General features: G+C 42.9%; 1 protein-coding gene across 1 annotated transcript in view; it reads left to right on the plus strand.

Moving 5' to 3' along the window:
- Nucleotides 1-23674, plus strand: part of LOC126480804 (sorbitol dehydrogenase-like) — an 85301-nt gene that overhangs the window by 33463 nt on the left and 28164 nt on the right. Inside the window, exon 3 of the mRNA XM_050104124.1 lies at nt 13411-13595. Coding sequence (XP_049960081.1) covers nt 13411-13595 — 185 coding nt within the window. The remainder of the gene's footprint in view (nt 1-13410; nt 13596-23674) is intronic.

The raw sequence follows: 23674 nt of genomic DNA on the forward strand, positions 1-23674 counted from the left end.
AACCTAAGGACATCACACACATCCATGCCCGAGGCAGGATTCGAACCTGCGACCGTAGCAGTTGCGCGGTTCCGGACTGCGCGCCTAGAACCACTAGACCACCGCGGCCGGCTTGCCACTATTGAACATCACTGTCCAGGACAGTGTACTGGGTTATATTATTTAAAAATTCTTCACACCACTTACATACCGAAGAACCTGTTCCATAAGCCCAGACCTTCTAAACAGTCTGCAGTATCGAGCAGTGTCAAGCACTTTCCAGAGATCAAGGAATACGATAGCAGTCTGTGGCTCTTTAATCTCAAGTTCACAGGGTGTCGTGAGAAAAGGGCAAGCTGAGTATCGCTCGAGTGATGCTTCTTAAATTTGTGCTTATTTGTGAACAAAAGCTTTTCACAGATAGGTGACTCAGCATCTCGGCTATATGGTGAGTAGCAACTTTCCTTATCATAATATTGTCACATTCCATCCTGGATTTCCAATGTTTAATATCAATCATTGTTGCTACACTTGCCCCACGTTCATCGATGCCAGTTTCAATGTGGATATCCTCAAAGAGGTTATGTCTGTTTATTGCCATTATATTGGACTACTTGTTCTAAATAGTTTCCAGAGAAGGCCTTTAGTAATGTTTCACAGGATAGTGTGCCACATCCATCATTTAAAAAGAAATGTGAATATCCCACCTGATTGTTGAGTGATTAAAGTCTCCTCTGATGATGACAGTATTGTTAGGGAACTTACATAATAGTGAACTGAGGTTTCTCTAAAGGTATCAGTTACATCTCAGGGTTAGTCTGGTGTGCATCAGAAGGATCCTATTAGAATTTTGTGCCTATTCCTGATACCGAGTCTTGCCCAAAAATCTCACATGCAGCTTCATTTTTAGCTCGGTGGATTTGGGTTTCTCGTCTGCTGTAACCAATATGTCACCTACACTTCCCATTAAGTTAATCTTTCAATATTTATTTAAACAGTGCCAAAAAATGTCACTACTATCAATTTTAGGTTTCAACTTGCTCCTGAAAGGGGCATTTATTTGGATATTACACAGCTACTTCCAGGTCTTCTACAGGTATCGTTATCTAGAATGGATGGAGGGTTGCCTAGATACAACAATATTGAAAAAGTATACGTTCTAGCCATTGTACACTGTTTGGCAACAATAACTTTGTATAGTATCTCGAATACACATCTTGTAATATGCAAAATGTAAATACAGTTTTGTTATATATGTTTTAAGCCATGTGTATGTTTTAATATAGATATTTGCAACTACATATATCAGAAACTCCATGTTAACCCCAGAAGGAGTGTCTGACAAAGTTTGTTCTATATGTATGTGAATTCCCAATGCTCTGTTTAACACTTAGCAGAAGCTTGTTAAAAAGTTTCTTTCACGAATGTTGAACTCCTTTCAAAATTTGAAGCAGTACACAATATTTCTGAAAAATATTATTGTGTTACTTTCACACCGAACTTTTTTGTATTGTTATTCAAAAACAGTAAACCAATTAGCTTCACAAAGAGGGCTCTCAATGATGTTCAGTCATCAAGGAAGTGAGAAGGGAAGTTCTTTGGAGAAGGTAAGTTGCATTTAGTTTCAAAATAACTTCATCAACATGAAAATACTATTGTTTATTATTCACAGAATATTCAAGAAACTGTATTCATGATTTTTTTCTCCAAGGCTTCTCCATTAAAATGTCTTTTTGGAAAATGTATTAAAGGATTCTTGCATGTTAAATAATATGAACAATTTGTGCCTTTTATTTTTTTAAATATGCCATCGCTCAAAATGATGAAAGAGGTCACTAACAAATATGGAGGTGTTACGGGTCATACGGACCGTGATGTGTCTTGACGCCCAGCCCAGCCTTTGCATGACAACATGATTGGGTTCACATGTTGGAGTGGTCTGAGTCAGTGTAATGTCTACCATTGGAACTCAATGTGTGATGGCAAAAGCAGCAGGTTTGTGCACTGTTATGCTTAGCTGGCTACTCATCTTCATTATTCCCGTCTGTCGACTGATAAAATTGCTGCATTGTAATAAATAATCTGTTGTGCCCTTGCCAATGGATACAACCAAAGCTGACACACTGAGACATTTTGTGAATGACGCCACAAGTGCCAGTCACAAGTGCAGCCCAGTCAGCAACCTCTGCACTGTCGTCAGTGTGATGGACTTCCACTTTGTGACAACTGGCAGCCAAAGGCAACAACTGGGGGTTCACATTCAGTGTTGGTGTACAACAGTTCAAGTACAGAGTCTCAGGGTTGCTGTTCATAGCTGCAGTTTGTAATGGAGAACTGGGCCTTTGCATAGGGACAACTGTTAATTGACAGTTTGGCGCCTAGGGTGGGTGTAGTCATGTTGACATTGATTCAGTAATGCACACCTTGACAGGCCACTGCTAGTTGTATCTGTTCACAAGCAAATCCAGCGAGTTGCTATACAACTTAAGTATCGCAGCCCAATAAAGTGTATATTTGTGTGTCACTAATTTGTTTGTACTGTCGCAGTTCCTCTGTCCACCTCGGAGCACCCTAAGCTAATACAATGTATGCGAGCCGTTCTACCCAGATGACCTGTTCACATTGTTATCAACATACACCATCATGTCCAACATAGACTGTATCGTGTAGTTGACACAGCACCTCATCGTGCAAACTCTCTGGGATCATGATTCACCATGCCAATTTGTGTTTCCCATCAAAGACTTCCATTGTGTGTGTTGAATTTGGGCTGTGTTGAACATTATTGAAATTGCACATCCTTGTGCTGCACATGCTTCCATTGTAACTCACGCTCTTTAACTTGCTGCAATGTGCATTATTTTCTGCCTTAAATCATCTGTGTAAAATGTAATTTTCCTGGTCTGCATTTCACCTCCAAGTCAAACTCATTGAGAAATACTGTAGCATCCACCTCATGATCCTGTTTGTTGGGTCTTTGAGATTAAGAGTCCACTTTAAATCCAAATCATTAGTTATTTTCCAGAAATTCCTGCCTCACAGGCACCATTACAAGTAAGTTACTCCTTTCCTGTTGTGGAGTAGTTCTTCTCAGATTTGTTCAGCTGATGGCAGGCATGTGCCACAGCGTGTTCTACTCTACCTGGTTCCTGCAAAAGTATGTAAGTGACGGCCAATTTGCAGGCACCACAGGACCAGGTGAACTGTTTTTCATAATCTAGATATGCAAGAATAGGGATATACATCACTAAGTCCTTTATTTGCACAAAACCTTTTTCCCGTTTCACACTCCAATGAAATTTTGCATCCTTTTTCAGCAGTTTTACGAGAACCTTGCAATTTTTGCATAGTTGGACAAAAATGTTTGATAACAATTTGCCAAACCAAGAAAGGATAGCAATTATTCTACTGTATTATGTACTGGGAAATTACACATTTCTGATCCTCTTATACTACCACATGCAGTAAAATCTGCTACTGACATTGCATACTGTTCAACAGTGGTTGTATTTACTGGTAGTGTTACCCAGTAGTGACAGCACCTCTTCATCTGTTTAACAAACACACGGACCCATGCAGTATACCACAATATTTTGACTAATATAACAATGAAAATAATCAATTTTCGACAATATAATGTAATTGGATAGATTAAAAAATCTACTCACCAAGCAGTGGCAGGAGAACATACGTTCAAAAAAAGGTTTCGATATGCAAGCTTTCGAAGCCAGTGGCTTCTTCTTCTAGCAGAAGGGTTGAAGGAAAAGGACTTAAGAGGTTTAGGAAAATGGGTAGAATTCAGACAAGTCACCCAGAACCCCGGCTCAGGGGAGAAGGAAAGACCTTCCTTCTCATCCCGTCCAGTAAGTCTCCCCTGATCCGGGGTTCTGGGCAACTTTCCCGAACTCTACCATTTTTCTAAACCTTTCAAGTCCTTTTCTTTCACCTTCAACCCTTCTGCCAGAAGAAGGAGCTACTGGCTCTGAAAGCTTGCATACGTTAAACTTTTTTTAATATGTGTGTTCTCCTGCCGCCACTTGTTGAATAGTTTTTTTTATCTCTCCAATTGCAATATTTTGACTGGTAGTCCATGCAGAATCTTGGATCCCTCTCTAATCTGTTGCTCCATTTCCTGCTGACACACGTTTCCTCTCTTCTGGCTGCCCTCAGGCATCAAACTCATGTTATTTGCATACAGCTGTGCAACCTCGTTGAACAGATGATGCACTGCCTTTTGTGAAGTAACTTTCTCACCCATCAACATCTTGCCACTAATGGCTATTAAAGACACAGAGGAAATACAGACAGATGACTTATGCTGACAACACTCACACTTCAATAAATGGTGCCAGTGCTGCTGACTTCAGTCAGGTAGAATCCCTGTGCCCACTGGAATCGTCATTCTGAACAATAGTTTCACTCTGTCACCAGCTGTTATGGGTCATACAAGCTATGATGTGCATGGATGGCCAGCATAGCCAAAATCCGGTGAGTGATATTGCATTTGCACATCAGTGGTTCACGGGTAGTGGCTGTGAGTGTGATTCTGCATGTGGCAGCTACAGCAGCATCTGCAGCCTTTAACCACAGTTGTGTTCAGTTGGCCGGCAGCACAAGTTCGATGGATTGAGTCCAGAAAATAATGAAGACAATGACAGTAACACATTTACTCAGTATTACACACAATGTAAGACTAGACTACCGGTAGCCTAACTATATACAGCAGGACTTCTACATGACCAGTTCTTCAAACCAAATACTAAAAATATGAGGCAGAGGTTAATTTTTGTTATAACTTGTACTAGAGTTCCTTCCAACTCCTTTCACAGATGGACATCGGATAGCACACCTTCGTACATGCTGTTGTTGGTCTAATCTTATCTTCACACAGTAGTCTTAACTTTATCTTCACACAGCAGTCTAACTTTTTCTTCATAGGTTATGTGTCTGCTAGATCAGGGAGGGAAGAAAATTTACAGGTTTCACCTTGAAAACCAATTCTTGAAATTTTCCACTTAAGTTTCGGAGGAGCAACCAGGTGTTGGGGGTAACGAAGAGGCCGGGGGGGGGGGGGGGGGGGGGCAGACAGCAGGGTAGGGGTGGGGACTGGTAAAGAGCTGCTTGTGGGAGCATACAGGAACAAGGTAGGGAGAGGGTAGGGCAGCTAGGTGCAGTCCGTAGATTAGACGGAGGAGTGGATAAGGAGAGAAGACTGTGGGGGCATTGGTCAAACAGAGGGCTGTGTAGTGCTGGAATGGGAACAGGAAAGGAGCTAGATGGGTAAGGACAATGGCTAACAAAGGTTGAGATCAAGAAGGTTACAGGAACATATGATGAAGGCCTTGTTGGCTGTAAGCTCACTTTCCGACAGTCTTTCTGTTGTGCCTATCTGCAACTCAGGATCTCTGCTATATGGTGAGTAGCAACTATCCTTTTCATAATATTATGACTGACTACAGTTGTGGCATGATAATTGTATAGTCAAATGCTGCTACATTTTTATGTTTTGAGAAATGCATGGCTTTATATTCCTCTACATCAAAGCTTTTTGACACTTTTTGCACTCTGTTAACATTTTGTCTCAATACATCTGGAACTGTTACAGTTGCTGCACATCATCTATGGAAAGTCTGAGACTGCAACTATTATTATGTACTGGTCAGTCACAGGAACGTCAGGTGGGGTGGGTGAAACGGACATGAGGGAGGGCAGGGGGGGATAAAGAATGGAGGCAAGGAAAGGTGGTGGCTGCAAGATAAGGACCAAGTGGAGGAGTGAATGGGAGTGGGGTCAGGGGGAGATGATGGAGGAGATGGAACAAGTGAGAGACTATGAAAACAACAATGTGGGTTTAGATCAGAAGTCACCAAACGTTTTTCACCGTGGGCCAGTTAACTGACAAAGTGACTAGCATGAGCCACATCTTCATTCTGTACAACACTTGCAAGCCTGAACAAAAGCTCTGGAAGATAGATGAAAAACTAAGTTCAGCATTCTGTGTTACTCATACGTGAGTGGCATTTTTTATTTACTAAGAAAATTATCAAAGGAGGCAATTTTAGCACAATGGGTTACACCAGACCTATTGTGTACATATCTGAATCTCACAAACTAAGCAGCAAAAGAACACTAGTGAGATTTGTGAAACTGACGTTTGGCTTTCAAGAGATCATCAATATCTTGTTTGGTATTACTGTACCCAATCAAGAGAATTGCTTTCAAATATTCATCAATCAACTTCGTTTAATGTGCTGACCTAACAGGCCTCATTTACAAAAATGTTTGCTCACAGATGTAAGGTATTCCCAACACAAACACCACACCAGTGGCAAATATCTTCAGTTTCAAAAACTCAGCATCACGTAAGTAACAGTAAAATTAACAGGTTTTCCTTCTCTGTGCCTCTCTTTCAGCAATTCATTTGCTTGCAAATCAGTGAGCTCCAAATGCAGTTCAATCGGCACATCATCGAGGTTCCAATCTAATGCATTCTGGAATGAAACAATTTCACTCTCCAAAAAATGATTCTTCAAGTCACGAACAATTTTGTTCGGAAAATCTATGTTGACATCTTCATAAATAGTAGCACAAATTTTCTTTAAACTAGTGAAAGTGAGAAAAATGTTCTTCTTCCAATTGCACTTCAAACAATGGCAATTTTCTGTAACATTCATTCATGATTCTCTAAAGATCACAGACGAGGTTATCCTTGCACTGCAGTTTCAAGTTCATGTGGTATGTGATGGCGACCAAAAATGACAACTTTGACAACCGAGTACAATCTGACAACTGTGGATCATTTATGTTTCTCAGCTAGAAACACATCTATTTTGTATCAGAGCTTTAAAAATCAAAATGGGATGTTACCACAGCTAAGGCACCTCACTGCCGTGGTATAAGGCAAGTCTTAGAATTCAGAATCAATTTCTTGAAGACAAGCCTGGGACTGACAGTGATTAAATTCACATCTCCTAATGAAGTTCACAGCAGAAAATACACAACAAATATCTAAGCCTGTCCTACAGAGGACTTTCTGACATATGATACAGTATATGAACTGAGATCCCAGAATTTGCAAATAGTAATAAGGCACATAGAGATAGGAGGTTTCAGCAAGTGTGAAGATCTCTTACTATTCAAAACATAATATTTAAATTATGTCACAATCTCTCATGTTCCATGCGTTTATCAAAAAAATTCCAGTACATTCAGCACGTCAGATGAGAAATGGCTTCACAGACCAGGTGCACCCTGTGGGCCGTAGTTTGGCGACCCCAGGTTTAGATCAATGGAGCAAAGTGGGAGATGTATGAACAGTAGTAGAGGTGGTGTTATTTACAGGGGCTACCAAAGATAGAGGTTCTAGGTCTGTGACACACCCTCAGATCCTGCAATCCCACTGGCCTCTATCTATGCTAACAGTTATTCACACCCTGTTCCAAACCTCCTTCCTTGCCCCTTTTGTAAACAGTAGTTATGTTCCAACATCATAAAAGGTGCTGATAACAGGGACTGCATACTACTTGCACCTGACACTAGATAAAAGGTTCACAACTGGACATTCATCTGCTGACCACAGATGTAAGCACATGCGCAACTTCACTGAACCAGTTCAGTTGTCATTAGTTTCTGGACACTTACAACACCAGCAGTTGTCACAGTCATTGTACTGTGTCAAAGTATGTGACAAGTTTTACAGTGTGTGTTGTTAACAGAGACGGAACTTAGATACCAATAGGAGAACCAAACTGGAATTACTATTAGACCAGTTGTTCATCATATACTGAAATAGGTTTAGATCAGCATTCAGAACTTTAGTTAGTGCCACATCTTATCTTTATCATCACCATCATCATCATCATCATCATCATCATCCTAAAGCTGAGTATTTGTATGTATACAAAGGAGTGAGCAAAAACCACAAACACAATGCATCACCATCCTAATACAGTGTAGGACCCACTGGCATTCAACACCTTCCAGTTGTTTCAGAATGGATAAATACAGGCCCTATATGGTTTCCATGGGACGCTCATACCATTCTTCCTGTAAAATGTTGCAATTTCAGGTAACAATAATGGAGGGGATAGTGATCATGCACCTTCTCTCCAGAGCAGACTGCAAAGGCTCAATAATATTGAGATCTGGTGATTGTGGTGGCTGGGAAGATGCAACAACTCATTCTGGTGTTCACAAAACCAGTCTTTGACGAGATGACCTGAGCTGTGTGAACAGGGGGCCTGTTGCCTTGGGTTACAATATCACCTTTGGGGAACAAAGGTCATATTACGGAGCCCGTGGAGTACCATGATATGGCTACCCAAATCACCACCGAATCCCACCATGTTTCACTTTTAGTAGGTATACGCTCACCAGGAACTTGGAGACAGTATGAAACAAGACTCATTCAACAAAATGACATTTTTCTATTACTCCAGAGTCCAGGTTTTATGGCTTCAGCGCCAGATTTTCCTGAATCCTTTTCAATAACCATCCAACATGATCACACAACATCCACTTTTATCCACACTGTAACTTTCCACTTTCACTGTATGTGGTACAAACACTTTGGCTACCTTGGCTAAAGAAGCACCCACCACATGAGAACCAACAATTTGCCCACATTCAAATTCACTTAGCTCTGACATAACACACTCACAATTACATAGAACACTGTTCTGACCATGACTGACACTCACAGAGTTGAGGACACTGCACAAGTGCCATTTGTGATCAAATACAACAGGTCAACCTGCAGGCTTGGCTAGCATATGCATTTATGTTAAAGCATGTCTTTCTCAAGGTGTTTCCACATCTATGACAAAACCCTATATCTGTTTTCAATAAATGAAATATGATTGTTGTTCACTGTGTTGCCGGCTCTGCATTTGTCATAGTCTAATATTGACCTGTGACAAGACACGCAAGTATACCACCTCTACGCAGGAACTACATTCTGTGGCAGTGAGTTCACTTCCTGCTTCTTTTATGTTAGGTGCCAAACTTATTTAGTGGATACAACATACAACTAAGTAGATATATATTTCGAATTTTACTTAATCAGATATTACATGTCATGTTTTTTATCAATGCTTGTGCACTTCATCTTCTTTCTCAATTTTTCTCTTGTACGAGAGCTAATGTATTCATCACTGCAATCCTTTGTGAGCAGTTCAGGTTACAATGTGGCAATTTCTCGAAGGCATTTTATTGTTCTTCGTTGTTTGAGACACTTGTTCATAAATATACATGCAACTGAATATTGGTACTATACCTGGAGCCATCTTGTATAAATGAGGAAATCAATCCTGAGGGGAAATGCCTGTAGAAATCTAGAATGTTGTCTTATCAAGTTGCAGATGCATCTGAATATCATCAATATTCCCTTAATATAGAAAAGAAAAAGACGCACTAGTGCTGTCATATCCTTAAATCAAAACTGGAATTCTTTCTTAAAAGTACATAGAATGGGTGGATAGCATTCAAAGTCTGTGTTAATACGAGTCCTTCAATGTAAGCAGTTTCGTAAAATGAAGTGCATTTCCTCTGTCCAACTGATTCTCCCAAAGTGAGAGTTTAATTTTGAATGTTTATATGTGGTTGATGAAATACGTTACTAGCGGGGCCTGCCCCTTAAGTGGAGTGTTCAAGTAGTTCAAGTGGGTGGTTGCATTGGCAAGGAATGCAGGGTCACTTTTCCATGAAGGTTGTTTCAGTTTAGGAGTACATGCTACTCTCTTCCATAAACATGTCTATCTCACCCAAGAAACAAAATTAATTTAGTAATAATACATCTTCGCTGGCTGTTGATATCTTCATGAGATTTCTCAAAGTTCAGGTTCACTGTTAATGCCACAGATGAAAGTGGCTATCTGGGCTGTCACAAATTACTTATGAAGCTTTACAAGTTGACTCTGAATGTCATTTGGCATGTCTTGTATCCAACACGAGTGTCGTGTTTCATAATGGCAACTTGTGAAACTGTTCTATTTGAAGATTCATTCCACTGTGGTTTGAAATGTGAAGACATTGTCAGTATTACACAATGACACCTTGCCATTTTCGCTATCGGGTGACACCAATGTCAAAACTTACCCGCCCATTTCACAGTTACTGCTTCCCCTGTGTTTTCATAAAATTGTGAATGTGCATTTCCCTAACACCCCATCATGCCACCACAGCATTGTTCACGAGCAAGAATCTGTGCAGGCACGAGTGCTCCTGCTCAAAATATGTGAACTGTTATGTCCAGGTCCAGATATATGTCAGGGTTTTTCTAGAACCCTATTCAATGTTTTCTCTGTCTCATTCAGTGAACTAACAATGAAGATAACATTATCATTGTACGTGTGTCTCTGTGTTGCTTCAGCTGCAATCATTAAAAAAAATTAGCATACTGTTCTCATGAGATTTAAAACTTTCTCGGCGTACATATTGTTCCACAAAATTTCAGGCGAACTGCCGGATGTTTGCAACTTCCTGCCACAATTTTTCGGCGCAGAGTCTTCTGGCAATCTTCAGGTGATACTGGTGAAAACTCCCTGAGCTCTGGTATTTAAGGCCCCTCCGGCACATGGGTGGTGGATTCACTTGGCGTTGCACATGCACTACTTGGGCGCGTTCGAGTCTGGTGTGCCGCGCGCCCTCCGTGGTTAAAACTTGACGCATCGATATCAATTCGATTGTCTTCCTGCAGTTCCATCACAGACCTATACCGGCTACGGAGGACACAAAGTTTTTCGACGATTGGATTCCATGCGAAACTCAATTGACGACCGCCTACACGATTAATAAGAGACTCATTCTCAGACAGCCGTATTTACATGGATTCATTAATAATAGAACTCCAAAAGTTAGACGTATGGGCCGCAATTTTTGTCTCATTGTAATTCATGGCATGACCAGTGGAAATACAGTGTTCAGCAATGGCAGACTTACAAGGCTGAAGAAGGCGAGTATGCCGCAGCTGTTCTACAATGCGATAACGCACAGTACACGTCTTTTGCCCTATATAAGATATGCCGCATTCACACGGAATCCTGTAAACACCTGCCTTCCACAGCTCTAGGTCGTCTTTGACAGATCCCAACAGCAATGAAATTTTTGCAGGAGAGCGAAAGATTGCTTTCACTTTATATTTTATTAGTATTCTGCCTATTTGTGCTGAAATATTACCAATATATGGTAAATAGACAGTCGTTTTAATGGCTTCTTCCTCTTCTTTGTTCCATCGTTTAAAGGTCTTCAGCGCTCTCTCCACTTGCTGGGACGAGTACCCATTCTTCAGAAATACAGTCTGCAGGTGCTCCAGTTCCATTTGCAAACTATCGGTGTCAGAGATAACGTGGGCTCGGTGAATCAATGTCTTCAAAACACCCATCGTTTGTGCCGGATGGTGGCAACTAGCGGCTTGCAAGTAAAGGTCTGTGTGAGTGGGCTTTCTATACACAAATGACCAAGTGTTCCATCGCTCTTACATTGCACCAATACGTCTAAAAATGGCAGGCAACCCTTCTTCTTTAACCTCATAGTAAATTTTATATTTTCGTGTATGGAGTTCAGGGTGTTATAGAAACTCTCGCAGACGATCCAAACCATGAGGCCAAACTATAAAAGTATCATCAACATATTGCCAAATTACTGTTGGTTTAAAAGTGGCTCAGGTGAGTACTCCCTCCTCAAAATCTTCCATAAAAAGATTGCCCACCAGGGGAGATAAAGGACTCACCATGGTGACACCGTCTGATTGCTCATAAAACTCATTGTTAAATAAAAAATATGTAGACAAGAGGGTGTGCTCAAACAGTGCTGTAATGTCAGCTCCAAACCTGTTGCCAATGAGATGTAGTGAGTCCACAAGAGGTACATCTGTGAAAAGCGAAACTATGTCAAAACTGACCAACAAGCCACAACTTCGCAGCTGCAATAACTTAAGTCTGCTGATAAAATCACTAGATTTCTTTATGTGATGTGGACACTTTCCTACCATTGGTCTGAGCAAAGACGCTAAATACTTTGCTAAGTCGTAAGTGGCTGCTGCAATATTACTCACAATTGGCACGTTATCCTTGTGGATCTTTGGCAATCCATATAGCCTAGGTGGAACTGAACTATTTGGTTTTAGTTTCTTAATTACCTCCTTTGGTAAGGAACTGTTAGTCAGAAGTTCTGCTGTTTTCCTCACCACTCAGGTAGTAGGATCCTTATCTATTTTGTGATATGTTGAGTCTCTTAATAAAACTTTGATCTTAATAATATAGTCCTCCCATAGCATTAAAACAGTAGCATTACCTTTGTCCGATTTAAGTACCACTGTATCCGGGTCTGCTCGCAAGTTCCAGAGGGCTGCCCTCTCCATAGGCGAGATGTTGCTCTTCGGTGGTGTCGCTCTTGTCATACACGACAGAACTCCCAGCACACTTCCTCAGCTTCATCTGTAGCAAGACGATGCACAGCTTCTTCGATGGAACTGACCAAGTCCAATAGTGGTGGTGAAACAGGTGTAGGAGCAAAATTGAGACCTCTTGCTAACACAGGCATAGTCGCATCATCTATAGGTTTCCCCGTCAAGTTAATAATGGATTGTCGAGTATGAACTCCCTCCAGCATCCGTGTCTAAAGTCGGTCGAACTTCACTATTTGCCTCGTCATAGTTTTGTCATGGCTCCAGTTTGCTTTGGCCCACGTCAAACCACGTGACCATGTGAATGTGGCAAATCTTATAAAGGACAAATGACGCATACTGTGCAGGATCACATTGTAGAACATCATCAGCGGCATACTCACCTCCTTCAGCTTTGTAAGTCTGCCATCACCGAACACTGTATTTCCACTGGTCATGCCATGAATTGCAATGAGACAAAAATTGTGGCCAATACATCTAACTTTTGGAGTTCTATTATTAATGAATCCGTGGAAATACGGCTGTCTGACAATGAGCCTCTTATTAATCGTGATGGCGGTGACCAATTAAATTCGGCATGGAAGCCAATCGTCGAAAAACTTTGTGTCCTCCATAGTTGGCGTAGGTCTGTGATGGAACTGGAGGAAGATAATCAAATTGATATCGATGTGGCAAGTTTTCACCACGGAGGGTGCACGGTGCAGCAGAATCGAACGTGCCAAAGTAGCGCACACACAACGCCAAGTGAATCCACCACGCATGTGCCAGAGGGGCCTTAAATACCAGAGCTAAGGCAGTTTTCACCAGTATCACCTGAAGATGGCCAGAAGACTGCACCGAAATATTGTGGCAGGAAGTTGCAAACATCCGGCAGTTCGCCCGAAATTTTGTGGAACATACTGTTCTTAGTAAAAACCTCAATTTTAAATACCTCGATTATTTTAATTGTGAATGTTAAGCACTCTTGCACTAGCCATTTGATAACAATGTTCCAAACAACTACTAAGACTCTACTTTGTATCCCACAGGCTACCAAACAATGTGTCACTGGAAGAAGGTGCCATGCTGGAACCACTGTCTGTTGCTATCCACGCATGTCGCCGAGCAGGTATCACCTTGGGTTCCTCTGTACTTATCATAGGAGCAGGGCCCATTGGTCTTGTGACCATGCTCACAGCCAAGGCCATGGGGGCCACCAACATACTGATCACAGGTAACACACACTGCCATAGTAAATACACTGTGTGTGTGTGTGTGTGTGATGAAGTTTATTACACTGCCTAACAAATAAGCCAAGCACCCAGAAGGGGAGGAGGAAATGAAACTTCACAGTGTGAGAAGGTATGTGATGTTATTTCAATGATTACAATACACAGTCAAATTCACAAAAAACTTGGCAGTATGAGCCCACTTATCAGTATGACATTGCATCCCATCTGACCTGGATGCCTGCACTGATTTAGTTGGGAAGGGCATCATGGCGACATTGTATTCTCACCTGAGGCAAGCTGGCTCAAATTGTCTTAACTGGTCTGGATACTGACACTGCAAAGGAGTTCTGACGTCCGAACTGGTCTCACAGGTTCTATCAGGAACAGCCTGGCAATCTTGCTGGCCACGTAAGGACTTCAGCATCATGCAGATAGTTCATAGAGGCACCTGCCATGTGTGGACAAGCACAGTCCTGTTGAAAAATGGCAACACGATATTGTCACACGAGACACAACATGAGGATACAAGATGTCCATAACCTACCATTGTGCCACCGAGTTCGCTCAACCACTATCAGCCGTGACCTGAAGTCGTACCCGATGGCTCCTCTCACCTGTCACCAGGAGTAAAACCGCTGTCTCTCTCTCCAAATCATTGGAAGAGTGGGATCTTACCCCAGGTCATCACCACAACCACACCCATCGACAGTGGTCATCACTGTAAGGCCACTCATCAGCAGTCCTCACTTCCCGGTCATGGCACCACTCCACACACAGACATTTGTCAAAATTTTTTTGTGTCATGCTAACAGCAGCCCATGCATGGGATAGTAATCCCCTAGTCTGGTGCTGCTAGTCTCTGACAAATAGTGCAGGATTACAGAGAATTTTTCAGGGTCTCCATTACTTGTTCTTGGATGTCAGGCACAGATGTAGAGTTGTTACAATGTGCTTTTTTTGGTGCAAAATACGTCGCTCTCCCTTTTGATGGTCAGATATGTTCTACTGGAACCTAGACAGCAAGTGTGCCTGCCATCACATTCCCGTGCAGTCCAGCACTGGGCCACTGTCATATTCAAATGTCCCACGCATCCGGATACTGCACAATTAGCGCAGCAGGTCAAATGGAGGCTCACAATGAGACCCCTTTCAAATTCTGTCTGGTACTAATTACCTTCTCACACAGGTACACAGCATGCTCATGTCCTTCCCAGAGGTCACACAATACCTGATGCTCTGTTCACACCACTTATATACTCTATCAGGTTTGGTAATACAGAACACGTACAACACTGACACACTTTGGTGAGCATTCTACATGTCACAGAGAATTGCAATTATAATCATTTATACTCCCGACAGTAATGTGTAACATGTATGAACTTACACTGACATCCAACCTTTTCTTCTCAGTGCTGCTGAGGAAATAAGACACTTAAAGTAGTAAAGGAGTTTTGCTATTTGGGGAGTAAAATAACTGATGATGGTCGAAGTAGAGAAGATATAAAATGTAGACTAGCAATGGCAAGGAAAGCGTTTCTGAAGAAGAGAAATTTGTTAACATCGAGTATAGATTTAAGTGTCTGGAATTCGTTTCTGAAAGTATTTGTATGGAGTGTAGCCATGTTTGGAAGTGAAACATGGACAATAAATAGTTTGGACAAGAAGAGAATAGAAGCTTTCGAAATGTGGTGCTACAGAAGAATGCTGAAGATCAGATGGGTAGATCACATAACTAATGAGAAGGTATTGAACAGAATTGGACAGAAGAGAAATTTGTGGCACAACTTGACTAGAAGAAGGGATCGCTTGGTAGGACATATTCTGAGGCATAAATGGATCACCAATTTAGTATTGGAGTGCAGCGTGGAGGGTGAAAATCGTAGAGGGAGACCAAGAGATGAATACACTAAGCAGATTCAGAAGGATGTAGGTTGCAATAAGTACTGGGAGATGAAGAAGCTTGCCCAGGATAGGGCAGCATAGAGAGCTGCATCAAACCAGTCTCAGGACTGAAGACAACAACAACAACAACAACAACAACAATCTTAAGTATAGTAGACAGCATAGTGGAAAACCGTTTAAGAGCAAAATCACAGCAGTATGTTGAAAATGTAACTTTCACAAAATTCAATCATATGAACGTATCATCAACTTCTCCTTCTTAAATTAAGAAAATTATAAACTCTCTCAAAAATGAAAGCTTATCTGGTTTTCGTGGTGTTTCCAATAGAGTACAAAAAATTTGTTCCCACGTTATAAGCCCAGTCTTATCTGAAATACGTAATGTATCATTAACTCAAGGTTTTCCACGGACTAAAATATGCCATTAATAACCCCTTCTTTAAGAAAGGTGATATGAGAGATGTCAATCATTACTGACGCGTTTCATTGCTGACATAATTTTCCAAAATTTTTGAGGTGATGTATTCTAGAATAGTATCACACCTTAGCAACAATAGCATCCTTAGCAAATCACAGTTTGGGTTTCAGAAGGGGTGCTCTACTGAGAGTGCCATTTACGAATACACTCCACAAATTTTACAAGCATTAAATAATAAAATAGCACCGGTTGTTATTTTCTGTGACCTCTCTAAGGCATTTGACTGTGTGAATCACAGTAATCTCCTATATAAGTTGATGTTTTATGGGTTTGACGGTATAGTCAACCAATGGATGTCATATTTAACCAAAAAAATGCAGAAGCTGTACAAAACGATTCAACCAATACCATCTGGGGACGTAATTCTGACTGGAGAGAAATCATATATGGGGTTTCCCAAGGTTGAATCTTTGGTCCACCACTGTTCAAGGACATAATTCTGACTGGGGAGAAATCAAGTATGGGGCTCCCCAAGGTTCAATCTTACGTCCACTACTGTTCCTCATACATGTAAAAGATCGTCCATCCAGTACACCATAAGCAGACTAGTTCTTTTTACAGATGCCACTAGTATTGTAATCAATCCAAGCATACGTGCATAAAGAGAAGAAATGGTAAACAAAATAAACTGAATATGTCGCGTCTTTTTAAAATTGAGGGTGAGACCATTAGCAGAAAAGTATGATTGACTGCAAGTATTTTAAAAAGACACAACATATTCAGTTCTGCACGTCTAGAGGTGGTGGAGGTGGAGGTGATTAAGTGTTTAACGTCCCGTCGACAACGAGGTCATTAGAGACGGAGCGCAAGCTCGGGTGAGGGAAGGATGGGGAAGGAAATCGGCCGTGCCCTTTCAAAGGAACCATCCCGGCATTTGCCTGAAGTGATTTAGGGAAATCACGGAAAACCTAAATCAGGATGGCCAGAGACGGGATTGAACCGTCGTCCTCCCGAATGCGAGTCCAGTGTGCTAACCACTGGCACGTCTAGAGGTACTACACCAAAGATTGGTGTATCATACATGGCAAGGAAATAATATATAGTATGGAAACTTCAAAATTCTTAGGGGTGCATACTGATGAGAATTTAAATCGGAAAAACACATTTTGGAACTCCTAAAACAACTTAGTCCAGCCACATTTGCACTTAGAATCATTGCAAATCTTGGGGAGAGACAAATCACTAAGTTGACATATTTTGCATATTTTCATTCAAGAATGTCGTGTGCAATAATGTTCTGGGGTAACTCAGCTTTACGAAAGTAAGTCTTCATTGCACAAAAACATACTGTAAGAATAATAAGTGGTGGTCACCCATTCTCATCTTGTAGACGTCTGTTTAATGAGTTAGGCATTCTGACTACTGCTTCACAGTATATTTATTCCCTTATGTAGTTTATCAAAAAACAAAGATGATGTGACTTACCAAACGAAAGCGCTGGCAGGTCGAAAGACACACAGACGAACACAAACATACACACAAAATTCAAGCTTTCGCGACAAACTGTTGCCTCATCAGGAAAGAGGGAAGGAGAGGGAAAGACGAAAGGATGTGGGTTTTAAGGGAGAGGGTAAGGAGTCATTCCAATCCCGGGAGCGGAAAGACTTACCTTACGGGGAAAAAAGGACGGGTATACACTCGCGCACACACACATATTCATCCGCACATACACAGACACAAGCAGACATATTTAAATGCATGTCTGCTTTCAAATATGTCTGCTTGTGTCTGTATATGTGTGGATGGATATGTGTGTGTGCGAGTGTATACCCGTCCTTTTTTCCCCCTAAGGTAAGTCTTTCCGCTCCCGGGATTGGAATGACTCCTTACCCTCTCCCTTAAAACCCACATCCTTTCGTCTTTCCCTCTCCTTCCCTCTTTCCTGATGAGGCAACAGTTTGTTGCGAAAGCTTGAATTTTGTGTGTATGTTTGTGTTTGTCTGTGTGTCTTTCGACCTGCCAGCGCTTTCGTTTGCTAAGTCACATCATCTTTGTTTTTTGATAAATTTTTCCCACGTGGAATGTTTCCCTCTATTATATTAATACCCTTATGTAGTTTGTTGTAAATAATCCACTACAGTTCAAAAAGAACAATGAGGTACATAATTACAATACTAGAAGGAAAAATGCCATTCATTACTCCCTACGAAGGTTGTCTTTAGCACAAAAAGGGGTGCACACTGCTGCAACACAAATTTTTTGGTCACTTACCCAGTGACATAAAACAGTGGACCGAGAGCAAAGTAAAATTTGATAACAAACTGAGAAAGTTTCTCCTTGACAACTCTTCCTATACTGTACAAGAATTTATATTGCTGTGTTACTGTAATGTGTAAAAGGTGGCAGGTAGGAATTACTAACTCACATCTGTATTTTTTTTTCTTTTTGTAAAAAAAAAAAACACAACCATAGAACTGTTTAGAACGTAACTGTATGTGGAAATTAATTTGCAATGAGAATGTAAAGTGACTCGTTCTACATCATTACAATCTCCTGTACAAAATGATCCATGGAACATGTAACTAACTAATTCACAAAAGCAACAGCTACAACAGCCATTTCCCAAGACTGCAGAATAGCACAATTATCATTATTATTATTATTCTCCTATCAGAAACATACAGGTAAATGTACATAAATTTTACATAGTTACGATTAAATAAATTTTGACCAAAACTTGGCCTCTTCCAGTGCATTTTCTGTTGCTTGTTGAAGATCATCTTCTGTACAAGAGACTGGGCACAATCGACTCTGAAGCATGTGGCAAACTGTCTGTTCTTCTCCACAGTCACACCAAATATCACTTGGATCAGTATATCCCCATCTTGCCAAGTTAACTTTTGATCTTCCAACTCCGGATCTCAGTCTATTCAGGGATTTCCAAGTTGTCCATTCCGCATCATGGCCTGGAGGTAAAGCATCAACAACTCTTTTCCAACCAGGGGGAAGTTAGGTTGTAGCCCTCCATAGTTGTAACCTAGCTTTTTCAGCAGTGGTTGGTTGGTTTAAAAGACGGGGGAAGGGACCAAACTATGAGGTCATCTGTCCCTTGTTCCAAATAAAACAATGCCATAAGTGTGAGAATAAAACAGACGAGACATATAACACAAAACAGAAAGAAAGGAAAAACCACAAGTGCGCAGGAAAGGCAACAAACACTACAAGGAACAAAAGAGGACGCTAGAAACAGAAGAGAGTAAAACAAGAAAGCAGATTCAAGTGGCTGGCCAACCACAAGAATAAAAATGAAAAGCCAGCCACTCTGCAACACATTAAAACCTCCACCCTAAAAACACTACGGTGAAGGACAGAGAGCGACAAAGTATTTGTGCTAAAACTTACATCAAATGATAAAACTGACCATCACGAATAAAACGTAAAACTAAATCAGCTGATGAGGCACTGTCAGATAAAATCAGCGGCAACGAGTCCGGTAACCAAAGATTTCGTCACTGGGCAGCCTCCATCAGTACGCTCGTCACTGGACTCATCCTAAAAGCTCCTGTCGCTAATTGAACTCCGCAACGGTGCAATGAGTCGAGCAAACACGATGTTGAGGGTGCCGCCGAACCATAAATCACACTCCCATAATGTTCCATGCTTTCCCAGTCTCATGATGACGTCATCCTCCAGTGGAATTGTGGCAGATTTTTCCACTGCCTGTCTGAGCTACAGCAACTGTTAAGCTTTACACGTGCTATCTGCATTGCCCTCCAAGAAACCTGGTTCCCAGAAATGCGGGCCCCTGCCCTCCGCGGGTATAAGGGATATTACAGGAACTGTAGTGACTATAATCGAGTGTCAGATGGAGTTTGTGTTTTTGTCCTAAACTCAGTCTGTAGTGACCCAGTGACCCTTCAAACCGCTCTTGAAGCTGTGGCTGTCAGAATAAGGATGACACAGGAAATAACTGCCTGCAATGTATATCTTCCTCCATATGGTGCAGTACCCCAGAATGTATTAGCTGCACTGATTGATGAACTCCCTAAACCTTTCCTACTTTTTGGAGATTTTAATGCCCTTAACCCCTTGTGGGGTAGCTCCGTGCTTACTGACCAAGGCAGAGGTGTCGAAACTGTGCTGTGCCCCTTCGACCGCTGCCTCTCAAATACTGGGGCCGCCACACATTCCAGTGTGGATCATGGTAGTTACCGGGCCATTGATTTATCAATTTTCAGGACTTTTCCCATGTATCCACTGGAGAGCACATGACGACCTGTGCAGTAGTAATCACTTCCCCATCTTCCTTTCACTGCCCCAGTGTCAGGCACACGGACGCCTGCCCAGATGGGCTGTGAACAAGGCGGACTGGGGAATTTTCATCTCTGCTGTCACCGCTGAATCTCCTCCACATGGTTCAATCCCGCGTCCGGCCATCCTGATTGAGGTTTTCCGTGATTTCCCTAAATCGCTCCAGGTAAATGCCGGGATAGTTCCTTTCAAAGGGCACGGCCGACTTCCTTCCCCGTCTTTCTCTAATCCAATGAGACCGATGACCTCACTGTATGGTCTCCTTCCCCAAAACAACCAACCAACCTCCATATGGTAACATCGATGTGATGGTTGAGCAGGTGACTACAATTGTTTCTGCGGCAGAAAATGCGATCCCTCGCTCTTTAGGGTGCCCCCAACATAAGGCAGTTCCTTGGTGGTAGCCGGAAGTCGCTGAAGCAATTGAGGAGTGTCGGCGAGCTCTATAGCGGCATAAGTGGCACCCATCCCTGGAGCACCTCACCTCATAGCCTTTAAACTGTTCCATGCCCACATTCGCCAACTGATCAAATGACGGAAGCAGGAGTGTTGGGAGAGATACGTCTAGACCATTGGGATGCCATACGTCACCTTCCTAAGTCTGTGCAAAGATCAAACGTCTTTTCGGGTACCAGATCCCAACAGGTGTTTCCGGTGCTACCATAAATAGCGTGTTATCAACTGGCGCAAACGTGATTGCCGAGCACTATGCTCGAGCCTCTGCATCGGAGAATTACCCCACAGTCTTTCGCACTCTCAAACGGCGGCTGAAAGGGAAAGTCCTCTCCTTCACTGCACGCCACAGTCAATCCTATAACGCCCCATTTACAGAGTGGGAGTTCCTCAGTGCCTTTGCGCATTGCCCCGACACAGCTCCTGGGCCAGATCGAATCCACAGTCAGATGATTAAACATCTCTTATCTGACTACAAGCGACATATCCTTGCCATCTTCAACCAGTTCTGGTGCGATAGCGTCTTTCGGTAGAGCACTATTATTTCGGTGCTCAGACCCGGTAAAAGCCCGCTCGATGTGGATACCTATCGGCCCATCAGTCTCACCAACGTTCTTTGTAAGCTGCTGGAACTTACGGTGTGTCGGCGGTTGGGTTGGTCCCTGGAGTCATATGGCCTACTAGTTCCATGTCAGGGCGGCTTCCGCCAGTGTCGCACCACCACTGATAATCTTGTGTCCCTCGAGTCTCCGATCCGAACAGCCTTTTCCAGATGCCAACACCTGTTTGCCATCTTTTTTGACTTACGTAAAGCATACAACACGACCTGGCGACATCATGTCTTTGCCACATTGTATGAGTGGTGTCTCCAGGGCCTGCTCCCGATTTTTATCCAAAGCTTTTGTTGCCCTGTACTTCCTGTGTCCAAGTTGGTGCCTCCCATAGTTGCATCCGTGTCCAGGATAATGGAGTCCTGCAGGGCTCTGTATTGAGTGTCTCACTATTTTTAGTGGCCTTTAATGGTCTAGGAGCAGCTGTTGGGCCCTCAGTCTCACCTTCTCTGTATGCAGACGACTTCTGCTCCAGTACTGGTGTTGCTGAGCACCGTCTTCAGTGAGCCATCCACAAGGCGCAGTCATGGGCTGTAGCCCGTGGCTTCCAGTTTTTCCAGCATGAAGACATGTGTCATGCATTTCTGTCAGTGTCATACCGTTCATCCGGAACCAGCATTATGCCTTAATGACGATCCATTCACTGTAGTGGAGACATATTGATTCTTAGGTCTGGTTTTCGACTTTCGTTTGACTCGGCTTCCTCATCTTTGTCAGCTTAAACGGAAGTGTTGGCAGCACCTCAGTGCCCTCCGCTGCCTGAACCACACCAACTGGGATGCAGATTGTTCAACACTGTTGCAGCTCTACAGAGCCCTTGTTCAATCCCATCTCGATTATGGGAGTGTGATTTATGGTTCGGTGGCACCCTCAACATCGTGTTTGCTCAACTCATTGCACCGTTGCGGAGTTCAATTAGCGACAGGAGCTTTTAGGGTGAGTCCAGTGACGAGCGTACTGATGGAGGCTGGAGTCCCTCCATTGAAGATCAGACGTGGATAACAGCTCTCCTGAACATCCTAATTACCGTATTTTTTTCCAACCACAGCAGTCCACCTCCAGCATAGGCGGCCCAGGTTTGGGCTAATGATTGCGGTTCGTGTCTGAACTGGAGTTCTTCCCTTCACCACCTCTCCTTTAGGTCCATTTACGTACACCTCTGTGGTGCAACCGTAGGCTGAAGCTTTGCCTGGACCTTTCGTGTTGCCCTAAGGACTCCGTTAACCCTGCGGCTCTCCGCTGTCACTTCCTGTCGATTCTTGAAGTGTTTCCGGGGCTCTGAAGTGGTTTACACCGATGGCTTGATGGCTGATGGTAATGTTGGCTTCACCTTTGTCCGCAGAGGCCATATTGAACAGCATTCCTTGCATAATGGCTGCAGTATACTCACTGCAGAGCTGGTGACTGTAACTCGTGCACTTCAGTATATCCATTCATGCCCTGAGGAATCATTTCTTCTGTGTACTGACTCCTCGAGCAGCCTACAAGCTATCGAGCAATGCTACCCTCGCCGCCCTTTGTGGCGTCCATCCAGGAGTCCATCTATGCTCTGGACTGGTCCCGTTGTTCAGTGGTGTTTGTGTGGACTCCAGGACATGTCGGCATCCCAGGCAACGAACTTGCCGACAGGCTGGCCAAACAGGCAATGTGGAAACCGCTTCTGGAGATGGACATCTCTGAACCTGACCTGTGTTCTGATTAATGCCACAGGATTTTTCGACTTTGGGAGACGGAATGGCATAACAGTACACACAACAAATTGCGTGTCATTAAGGAGATGACGAATGTGTGGAAGTCTTCCATGTGGGCCTCTCGCAGAGAATCAGGTGTCCTCTGCCAGCTCTGCATTAGCTATGCTCGAGTGACCCGCTGTTACCTCGTGCGCTGTGAAGACCTGCCTCAGTGTTGAGAGTGCGAAAGACTGTGGGGTAATTCTCCGATGCCACTGACTTACTGCCTGAGCAGTCTATATCCACTGTGTCTGAGGGTCTGGCGAGATCTAGGTCCTCTCGCAGAGAATCAGGTGTCCTCTGCTGGCTCTGCATTAGCTATGCTCGAGTGACCTGCTGTTACCTCCAGAATCTCCACCCCATCCTCAGACGCAGAGCTTGTAGGTAGTGGTGGTGTGGGTGACACCACAATTTCCTTGGTCTTAGGGGTCTTCTTTCTGGATTTCTCTCGCTGATCCTTTGGTTTCTCTGGCTGTGAGGACTTCACTGGCTCAGTCTCCGGGACTGAGGATGAGCGTGAATCCCTATGACCAGCTGCTTTTGAGCTCTTCAGCCACTGGCGAGTGTCATCTTTCCCACTAGCAGATACCTGGGAATGGAGTGCCCAATGGTTGGGGGGATGTTGCTCCCGAAGTAGCTGGTGTAGGAGCAAC

This window comes from Schistocerca serialis, chromosome 5 (assembly GCF_023864345.2).
Source record: "Schistocerca serialis cubense isolate TAMUIC-IGC-003099 chromosome 5, iqSchSeri2.2, whole genome shotgun sequence".
Lineage (NCBI taxonomy): Eukaryota > Metazoa > Arthropoda > Insecta > Orthoptera > Acrididae > Schistocerca > Schistocerca serialis.